Below are 11,034 nucleotides of genomic sequence, written 5' to 3' on the forward strand. Positions count from 1 at the left end.
TTAGGTGAGCAAATACCTCAGTGACGATCTGAATAAGCGAGGGATTTCAGAAAAAGAAATCAACCGACTGACTCCTACATTACAAATACAATCCGTAATTGGAACAGATACAACAATATGCAAAACTTTTCTCAGGTGTAAAATGTGACCCCTTTTCGTCATCCTACATTCCAACAATGGAGCTTTGTATCTTTGTTAGAATCCAACTGCTTTTTCAGAGGAAGAATTTGAATAATTAAAAACAGAAGAGAACACACACACACACACACACACATACATACATACATAGGTATGTATGTACATGTGTGTGTGAGAGGGGGATCGCCATCACTCGATGAATAGGATTCAGTTGTTTAATCAACTGAATAACCTGCATTTCAATTTACACATAAGTGGCTGAGTATTCCACAGACACGTATCTTCTTAATATAATTGTTATAAAGGTCTCGAATTCAATCCCACAATGCAGTGTCATGGGCCAATGTCATTTCCTAGAGCCATATGATAGCAAACCATACTTGTCAGTGAAATTGGGTTGACGGAAACTGTATGGAAGCTGGGCATGTGGATTGTAATCCAAAAGTTACAGCTTTGCCAAACAGCAACACAGATGGATTTGTTTACAGTAATCAAATGTTTGTGTAGACATAGGCTCACTCCCTCCATCAGATCGACATTACCTGTACAGGTGCAACGGGTGCCACATGTCAGATGTTGGAATGATCGCAGAGCAACGTGAAATTAAATGCTTTGGTGAAGAACACAATACACCACCCAGTCTGGGAATCGAACCCACAATCTCACAATCGTGAGTGGAGCACCCTAACCACTAAGCGATGCACCTTCACTATATATATGTACATACACACACACACGTATATATATATAGACACAGGCATGGCTGTGTGGTAAGAAGCTTGCTTCCCAACAACATGGCTCCGGGTTCAGTGCCATTGCGTGGCCAAGTGTCTTCTACTATAGCCTTGGGCTGACCAAAGTCTTGTGAGTGGATTTGGTAGACGGAAACTGAAAGAATCCCATTGTATATATATATATATATATATAATCAAAATAAGCAACAAGGATATCCAGAGGTAATGCAGTACGATCGTTTCATGCAACTCCATTTAATTAAACAATGCAAGTATTACCTCTGTTTTAAAGTGTAGAGCAATCTTCAGCTGCATAAAAATATAGAATTTAGTTAAATTTAAAAGATCCAATTTTATAGTTATTCCATTAACCAACATCACAAAGAAGGTAAGTAGGTAGACAGAGAAACAAGTTTCATCAACTTGCATTGTTTAATTAAATAGAGTTGCATGAAACGATCGTACTGCATTACCTCTGGATATCCTTGTTGCTTATTTTGATTATAATCCCATTTTGCATTATATGGATAATACCATACTAAATCCTGGTGCCTTTAACTTAAGTACCATATTCAACTGAATCTAAATTTTTACTGAACTATATATATATATATATGTGTGTGTTGTGCATTGGTGTTTGTCACCCCACCATTGCTTGAAAACCAATAACCAATGTTGGTGTGTTTACATCACTGTAACCTAGCAGTTCGGCAAAGAAGACCGATATAATAAATACTAGGCTTACAAAGAATAAGTTCTGGAGTCGATTTGTTCGACTAAAGGATGTGCTCCAGCATGACTGCAGTCAAATGACTGAAACAAATAAAAGAGTACACACACACATACAAATGTATGCACGCACGCGCATACAGACACATACACACATACATATGTATACTAAAGAATAAATATTTGAAAATATTTATATAGATATTTATTATTATCATTAATAAAATGAATAATAATAACAATAATATAGGTAGCCAACAAACGACAGCTGATAAATGGCAAATCTATATATATATATATACATATACATACATACATATATATATATATATTATATATATATATATATATATATATATATATATATATAGGTAACAAAAAAGGCAGTGCTTGAATTCGAACAACGCATAGCAACCAACCCTGACAGCAAAGTGTTCTGGAAGTATGTACACTCAAAGCAGAGACCTCACTCTCCAGTTGGTCCCCTTTGCAATTCCCACTCAGGGCAGATTACTGTCAATCCCAAAGAATGTGCAGAAATCATTGCTGGATGCTATGCTGGCATCTTTACTGTCAAAGACCAAAATGTTCCATCTTCATCACCTCTGACACCGGACTCTGTATCTACTATGAAATTTACACCAGCAATACTACAACGCCACCTTAAGAATAAACGCAACTGTGCCTCTCCTGGTCTCAATGGTGTTACATACCTACTTCTCAAACGTGGTGGGTACTTTCTTCTATGCCAACTTTCACTATTCTTCCAATTCTGTCTTGACAACGGTGTTACTCCAGAGCAGTGGAAAATTGCCAGTGTTACCCCTCTGTTCAAAAAGGTGACCGCACATTGCCTGTCAACTATCGCCTCGTTAGTCTTACTAGCTGCATCGCCAAACTGATGGAATCCTTTGTCAGGGAATCCCCCTGGAACTTCTGGAAGTCTCACAGTCTCATCCAGCCGTCACAATTTGGATTTATTCCTAACTCCAGCTGCTGTTTCTTGAGGACATTACCCAAATTACTGATCGTGGATCCTGGGTGGATGTTGTTTACCTGGACTTTGCTAAAGCTTTTAACTTTGTGCCACACAAAAGACTTATGGTGAAACTCTCTGCAATGGGTGTAAGAGACGATCTCTATAACTGGTTGAAGTCCTTTATTTTCAGCTGAAAAGAGGTTGTCACTGTTCTAGGACAGCACTCTTCACCCTATGAGATGACATCTGGTGTACCACAGGGATCTGTTCTTGGCCCCCTTTTATTTGTTGCATATGTTAATGACATAGATGCTAACTTAAAGAATGACACAGTGCTGAAATATGCAGATGACATCAAGCTGTACCTCGAAATAAAGAGGTCAGATCCTGTACACTATAGATCTCTATTGCAATCAGACCTGAACACAATGCAGCAGTGGATCATGGACTGGCAATTCAAGCTGGCTGTGGACAAATGTACCACCATGCATTTTGGGAGGAAAAACCCAGCGTCTACTTACTCCCTCCACAACACTCATCTCAAACAGTCTTCATGTGAACGTGACCTGGGTGTTATTGTCGACAGCGATTTGCGTTGGACAAAACACATCGCTAAAATTGCCAAGAAGGCTGAGGGTGTCTTGGCATCACTTACCAAGTCCTTTGTGAGCCGCTCTCTGGCTATCTATCTGCGGCTTTATATAGCTATGGTACAACCTCACCTGGAATTTGCATCACCGGTCTGGAACCCCTATCTTGTCCAGGATATTAATCGTCTGGAAGCTGTTCAGCGACTTGCAACCAAAAGAATACCCTCCATCAGGCATTTGCCATATTCTGAATGCCTTACTTCCCTGGGCATGGACACATTGAAATTCCGACATCTGGCTGCTGACTTGGCAGACACCCATAAAATTATTAACCATCTTACAAACAATAACTCTGAGCACCTTTTCAAACTTCACCCGTCTAACACCCGTGGACATATTTACAAAGTCAGAAAACAGCACAGCTCCCATGACTTTCGGAAACATTTTTTCACGCTAAGAGTTGCTGAAGCATGGAACAAACTGCCGGCATCAGTTGTTAGTTGTTGGAGCACTGCATCCTTCAAAACTTCCATGATTCCTGAGATTCGCCAACACTACACCTGATTTTCTCCCCTCCATACACACGCAAGCATGGATCTGACTCATACACTGTTCGCTTTCCAGACATTTGTACATTACTGCATACAATTTATACGCACTTTCTGACAAGTTGTGGTGCACCTGAGCACTGTATACAATAATTTCATTATTATTATTATTACATATATATATATATATATATATAATTCATTCAATGCAGCAATTCGAAAATAGTATGTGCTGACTAGAAAGAGACATATCAATTTGGAACAGAAACGATGGAAATAGTTGTTGATTTGAAGAATTTATCTCTAAGTGGATTTTCTCCATCTCTCATTAAGATTCATTTTGATTTTTGTCAGTTCTAGTAATTTCTGTCTCTCCTAGAAACGTGAATTTCTTAGTGCCAAAGCTACATGTGTAAATTTCTCTTTTATTTCGATGTTGTAGATATGCCTAGAAGAAAAATCATGGTCGAGACATTGGGATAATGACCATCAAGTCCCTTACCTTGTCCGAGGAAATCAATGGGTTGGATATGAAAACAGAGAGAGTGTGCGGCTGAAAGTAAGTATTGGGATTGTTAAAGCCATTTATTTGGGAACCCAGTTCCCAACTATTTATTTGGGAATTGGGTTGCAATTCACTCGGGATTCAGGTTAAAGATTTAACAATCCATGTCGTGTCAGTAATGTTGTTCCATATTCAAAGCCAATTAAACAGTTTCTGATCTTGTTCATTTATTTAAAGCTGAATGTATAATTAAATTGTAGTGGATTCTTTCCAAAGTATTCCAAGTCAACACAATCACCAGAAGTTAAATTTGTCTTCTACGCTTTTAATGGTGTCACATTGCAAAAAAAGACGACCAAAGTTTAAACAATTAAAGTAACAAAACATAAATAGGCACAGGCATGGCTGTGTAGTAAGAAGCTTGCTTCCCAACCACATGGTTCTGGGTTCAGTCCCACTGTGTGGCACCTTAGGCAAGTGTCTTCTACAATAATCTCAGGTTGGCCAAAGCCTTGTGAGTGGATTTGGTAGATGGAAACTGAAAGAAGCCTGTCATATATGTATGTGTGTGTGTGTGTGTTTGCCCCTCACCCCCATCACTTGACAAGTGATTCGGCAAAAGAGAACGATAGAATAAGTACTAGGCTTACAAAGAATAAGTCCTGGGGTCGATTTGTTCGGCTAAAGGTGGTGCTCCAGCAGGGCCACAGTCATATGACTGAAACAAGTAAAAGTAATATGTTAATATAATACTAGAGTTGAGCTGAAGACAAACCAAGCTTGTGTAGAATCAATATTACAGTTATTTTGTCACATTTCACGTTTGAAAATAATGTTCACATCCTCCTAAACATTCTCTAATTTGGTAAAGCAAAAATAATGGAATGAATCATGCGAAAGTCACAAAGTTGCAAAGTAAACCTTAATGTTCTTTAAAATGACTTCGTTTTTACTGTAAAAAATTGATTTATGTACTTTTCAAGTTCTACTGAAAATCCTACATCGTCCTCTTCAGTTAATCAATACAGCATGGGAACCTCTGTGTGATCACATAACCTACTAAAAATAACAGTCAAATCTCCTTCAAATCACATTTGACTGTCTTAAAAAGCTTAGGGATACATGGGATAATGTTGTTCTGAATATCTTTTAAAAGGTGGAATGGTCACGGTTTAAATCATCATCATCGTCGTCGTTTAACGTCTGCTTTCCATGCTGGCATGGGTTGGACAGTTTGACTGAGGACTGGCGAGCCAGATGGCTGCACCAGGCTCAATCTGATCTGGCAGAGTTTCTACAGCTGGATGCCCTTCCTAACGCCAACCACTCCAAGAGTGTAGTGGGTGCTTTTACATACCACTGGCACTAGGGCCAGTCAGGCGGTACTGGCAATGGCCATGTTCAAATGGTGTTTTATACGTGCCACCTGCACAGGAGCCAGTCCAGTGGCACTGGCAATGACCTCGCTCGAATGTTGTTTTTTCATATGCCACCAGCACAAGTGCCAGTAAGGCGATGCTGGTAATGATCACACTCAAATGGTGCTTTTTATGTGCCACCGGCACAGGAGTCAGTCAGCTGCCCTGGCAATGATCACACTCGGATGGTGCACTCAGTGCTTCACTAGCACGGATGCCAGTCATACAGTGCTGTCATCGAATTTGATTTTGATTTCACTTGCCTCAACAGGCCTTCACAAGCAGAGTTTAGTGTCCAAAGAAGGAAAGGTACGCATAAGTGGGCTGGTTACACCACTGGCATAGGCCACGGGTTATGGTCTCACTTGGCTTGCTGGGTCTTCTCAGGCACAGCATATTTCCAAAGGTCTCAGTTACAAGTCATTGCCTCAGTGAGGCCTAATGTTCGAAGGTCGTGCTTCACCACTTCATCCCAGGTCTTCCTGGGTCCACCTCTTCCACAGGTTCCCTCTATTGCTGGGGTGTGACACTTTTTCACACAGCTGTCCTTCTCCATTCGCAACACATGACCATACCAGCACAGTCATCTCTCTTGCACACCACGTCTGATGCTTCTTAGGTCCAACTTTTCTCTCAAGGTACTTACACTCTGTCGAGTATGCACACTGACATTACACATCCATCGGAGCATGCTGACTTCATTCCTTGCAAGCTTTATGCATGTCCTCATCAGTAATGGCCATGTTTTGCTGCCATGTAGCATGGTTTTCATACACATGCGTCATACAGTCTACTTTTTACTCTGAGCGAGAGGCCCTTTGTCACCAACAGAGGTAAGAGCTCTCTGAACTTTGCCCAGGCTATTCTTATTCTAGTAGCTACACTTTCAGAGCATCCACCTCTGCTACTCTAGGTAACGGAAGCTATCAACTACTTCTAACTTTTCTCCCTGGAATGTGGCAGAAGTTGTTCTCTGCACATTTTCAGTGTTATTTATTCTCCTGGGCATCTGCCACATACACAAACTATCTTCCCAGTTAGCCTACCTTTGATATTACTGCACCTTTTATGTGTCTATAGCTTACACAGGGTACATCTTATAGAGTTTCTACCTACACCTTTTCTACAGATCGAGCAGGGCCATCTACCTGAAGGGATTTGTGGTTTGTTTGCCTTCCTACATATTAGGAACTTTGGTTTTAGCTAGGTTGACTCTAAGGGCCTTCGATTCTAATCCTTGCTTCCACACCTGAAATATTTCTAATTATCAGTCTGCTTATTCAAGGTTTCCCAGCAACTAATGTTAAAGCTGTGCCACACTTGTGCTAAAGTGATAACACGTGTGTTCAACCTTTTAATGGTGGTGCCAGCTGACCTTCCTATTGAATGAAGGAAACTATTTTCCCTTTGTTTTTCCCCATTAGTGGTTCTATCTTTTGGTTACAATCCACTAATTCCGATAACAAAATCAAGATTTGAACTCAGAATGCATAGGTCCAGAGCAAATAACACAAGACATCCTGTCTGACACTCAAAACGCTTCTATCAGAGCACCGCTTTGGACTGATACTTTATTTATCAACCTGAAAGGACAAATGGCAAAGTTGAACTCTGAGCAGGCTTTCCGATACCCCTCCAACTTTTACAATTCTCTACCTGTTAACCAATTTTTCAGCTCTCATCATTTCATTCCCAATTCCTCTAGAAATTTGTAACTATATGTCATTAAAAAAATATATGACGTAAAAATAATTATCTTTTTCATCATCTACAGAAAAATGTCTTGTTGAAAGTTGCATTTTTATGTGAATTTCAACAATTCCCAGTTAGAATTGTTTAATTATCTTTAATGTACCAAATGTTTATCAAAACTTAAATTTCTTGTTCTAATTCCAGGCCAATTACCTTGTGAGCAGGAATTTAGCTGGTGCCATGATTTGGTCACTGGATTTTGACGACTTCGACAATGCATGTCGGCAAGGCCGCTTTCCATTGTTAAATACGCTAGTATCTTCTTTGACACTCCATAATCGTAGGCCAACTACCTTTCGGTTCGTTTTTATCACTAATTCATTTAAAACTTATTCGTATATGATTTTAAACTGTCGAAGGATCTACTTAGATTCTATTCCAGATCCATTCTATCTTTTATTCGCTTTCTTTCTTATGCCTTAACACTTTGGAAAAACATATCCCAATGATGCTCAATAATAATAATAATAATAATAAATTCCCTGATGTAGGACCAAGGACTGGTTCTCATGGTTTCTCATCTTAACTGATTGGAAGTGTTATCATGTACATTGTTTTGTCTTCGTATAAAAGGTGGGCCACAACAAATATTCTGCTCAATACCACAGTTTTGCTTGTCAGTTACTTTGACCAGTTGAGCATGTCCCTTAGTGGCTGACAATATCTGCATCTCTGATCATGAGCAGAAGTAGTGGGGGAGCATCATAGCCATGTGTTGTTGAGAGGAATTCTTTGAGGCTTGGATAATTCACCTATGGAAACATGGGTGTTTCGTTCAACATCCTTAAACAACCCTTATTCAGGGACCTTTTGAGCAAGATGGGCTACTCGACCTGAAGAAAATTCTAACTGGGCCCCACCTGCAAAGTCATATGCTATTTTGATACGAGATCACCATGTCATGCACATATGGTTATGATGCATGTGCCTGGTGTACCATTATCAGCCAAATAGTCATGATGGGTAAACTAGGTTTCGTACATTTTGATGGCATGCTCTGCTCTCTCACTCAATAATAATAATAATAATAAATAATAATAATGATAAATGCCCTGATGCAGTAGCAGGTAGTGGCTTTCATGGCTCCTGATCTTAACTGATTGGAAGTGTTATCACGTACATTGTTTTGATCTTGGTATAAAAGATGGGCCACAGCAAAGATTTGCTCAATACCACAGATTTGCTTGTCAGTTGTTTGACCTTTACCAGTTGAGCATGTCCCTTGGTGGCTGATGATATGTGTATCTCTGATCACAGGTGAGTTTATGTATAATGCCCAGGTTGAACAGCGTGAGGGAAGTGTAGAACTGTAGATGCAAAAAAGGTGAAACCAATAGCAAAGCAAAATTCACTTGAACTTTTGGCTGTAATCGTTCAATTTGATGTTGAGGATTCACTCAGAGACTGTGGTCTAACGAGATTTGTGCCATCAAAGAAGTCCTTGTTTTGCCACTCATCATGAAATATGCAACATAATACATGTGTAAAGTGCTGTCTCAAATAAATATCCCCTCTGCCCTTCTTAGTTATGCTTGTACTACACTGCTTCTCCAAATCTATTAGAATGTACAATCCTTCATGACAAAAAGGAACTCGTTTTTGGTTACCTGAAAAACAGTACATAATGAGAAGCTCTGAGAAGTGATGGAGTAAATTATCAGCTCCCAAACTATATCATCATCATCATCCTTTAACGTTTGTTTTCCATGCTGGCATGGGTTGAGTACAGATATTTCTTCTATTTGTGCTCCCAGATATATGCATTGTGTCTATATATATGTGTGTGTGTGAGTATGTGTGAGTATTCTGTTGAAATCTATTAAATTATGTTGCATTTTTCACTTTCTTATAGATCCTATACAGTCAGACCACGAGCCACTACTCCAAGAATATGGACACGTTCACCTAATATTCCACACTGTAATATCCTCCGTTGTTAATTTTTTAAAATTTTGTTTTACTAAAGACGGGGAGCTTTATGAAAGTATTTTTAGCGCTACCTAAGTAAAAAAAAATACCAAGACACTCTTAGAAATAATATCCTATAAGTTATTAGGACATCTCTGAAAATTGTGGCTTTTTCTCACTAATTCAAGGAATAACATGCTGCATTATTTTGCCATTGCCTTCTCTAAAGCCGTAAGAGGATTTTAGCTTAGCACAGTATATAAGCTGTTCACTGTCTCAACAGTAAACTTGAATCTCTCCCACAGCACCATATTCAAAAATATGTATTAGTCAATAACAAATTCACAAACAGATTGTTTGGCTTTACAGCATCAATGTCAATGACAAACTGGAAATACGGTCTTACTGATGCTATCTTCTGTCTTAACCTGCGGAATCCAGTTGGATTTCCATTTTATAAAGCTTATTTTTAACCTTCCAATATTGAGTGATGATAACAAGAAGAATTCTCAAGACAAGATAGCTCTCAAGAACAATATTTCACATTCCAATAAAGTATCTCTCTTCAGAGAAGTTTTACAACAACAGGATAATTTCAGTAATATAGAAAAAGTAGTCAAGATACCAGTAATAGGATGAAAATTGTACTGAATCCTAAACAGTAACAACTTTGAAACTTTTGTTATTCAAATATAGTGGTGGTGGTGGTGGGGGGGTCAACTTCCCATTTCACTTGCCTAAGTTTACAAATTGTATTGGGTTGATTATATGTTACTTTAACTAAAATTGACCTGGTACCAAACCAAAAGAAATTCATATCCAAATCATTAAACAGGGTGAAAAGAAAGTACCCAACTGGGTATAAGATCCTATTTGAATTTCTTTTTACTTCTTAAACAGCCTTTGGTAAAATGATTAATGTTTCTTCAAATCACTTCCATGTATATGTTAATCTGTTATCTTGTACCTAAGAACAAATTAATTTTCTTACCATAAATAACCTTACACTTTTTCACAAAATATAACAGAAGCTACTTTTCTTTTCTCCAACAGCTATCTGTCCACCAAATGTGAATGTGATAATTGGTGACCCCTACAACCGCCATGTTTTCCATGTTTGTTACTTAGGACGTGATTACCGCTACACATGTCCACCAACCTTGGTTTGGGACCCACGTATTCACGCATGTAATTATGACCATCATTAACTCCATTTTCCTTTTACAGAATAAACATGCTATCAACAAATATAAGTATTTCACTTGGTTATTTTAAAATTTATATTTTCTTTGCAATATCTGTTTCTTTGTTTTGTAATTTTATAATGCCATTGATTTGGGAGCTTATTTCTCAAGTAAGTTCTGAGCAAGTCAACATCATGACCTGGCTTCCATTTTTGATTAGTACAAGCTCAATTCACTTATGCCTCAATTCTTCCCTAAAATGGCTTTTGCTATTTTAAAGAGGTGTGAATTTTAAGGAAAACTTGGTCCACATACCTACGACTTATTAAAAGAATCAATGAGGGAGTCTCTACATGGTTACCTGAATTGTTAGAAACAGCAGTTGAATCTACTTCAAATAATATCCTACTGTCATAAAGAGATGAAGGACACTTTGAACAATGTTATCTCTTATATACAATAATGAAAAAGCATTTTATTCACAGGTGAGCCATTGATCATAAGTCTATAGCTGTCGTTGGCTGTTCAAGTGCAGTGTTATTAGATGGA

General features: G+C 38.5%; 1 protein-coding gene across 2 annotated transcripts in view; it reads left to right on the forward strand.

The window, feature by feature from the left end:
* The window catches only part of LOC115232493 (chitinase-3-like protein 1), a 32,706-nt gene extending 22,157 nt beyond the window's left edge, over positions 1 to 10,549 (forward strand). For both annotated transcript variants that reach the window (XM_036512312.1, XM_029802394.2), the window contains exons 8-11: positions 4,161 to 4,277; positions 7,538 to 7,692; positions 9,246 to 9,313; positions 10,355 to 10,549. In XM_036512312.1, coding sequence (XP_036368205.1) covers positions 4,161 to 4,277; positions 7,538 to 7,692; positions 9,246 to 9,313; positions 10,355 to 10,509 — 495 coding nt within the window. In that variant the 3' untranslated portion in view covers positions 10,510 to 10,549. The remainder of the gene's footprint in view (positions 1 to 4,160; positions 4,278 to 7,537; positions 7,693 to 9,245; positions 9,314 to 10,354) is intronic.
* The last annotated feature ends 485 nt before the right edge of the window (positions 10,550 to 11,034 follow it).

This window comes from Octopus sinensis, linkage group LG2 (assembly GCF_006345805.1).
Source record: "Octopus sinensis linkage group LG2, ASM634580v1, whole genome shotgun sequence".
NCBI lineage: Eukaryota > Metazoa > Mollusca > Cephalopoda > Octopoda > Octopodidae > Octopus > Octopus sinensis.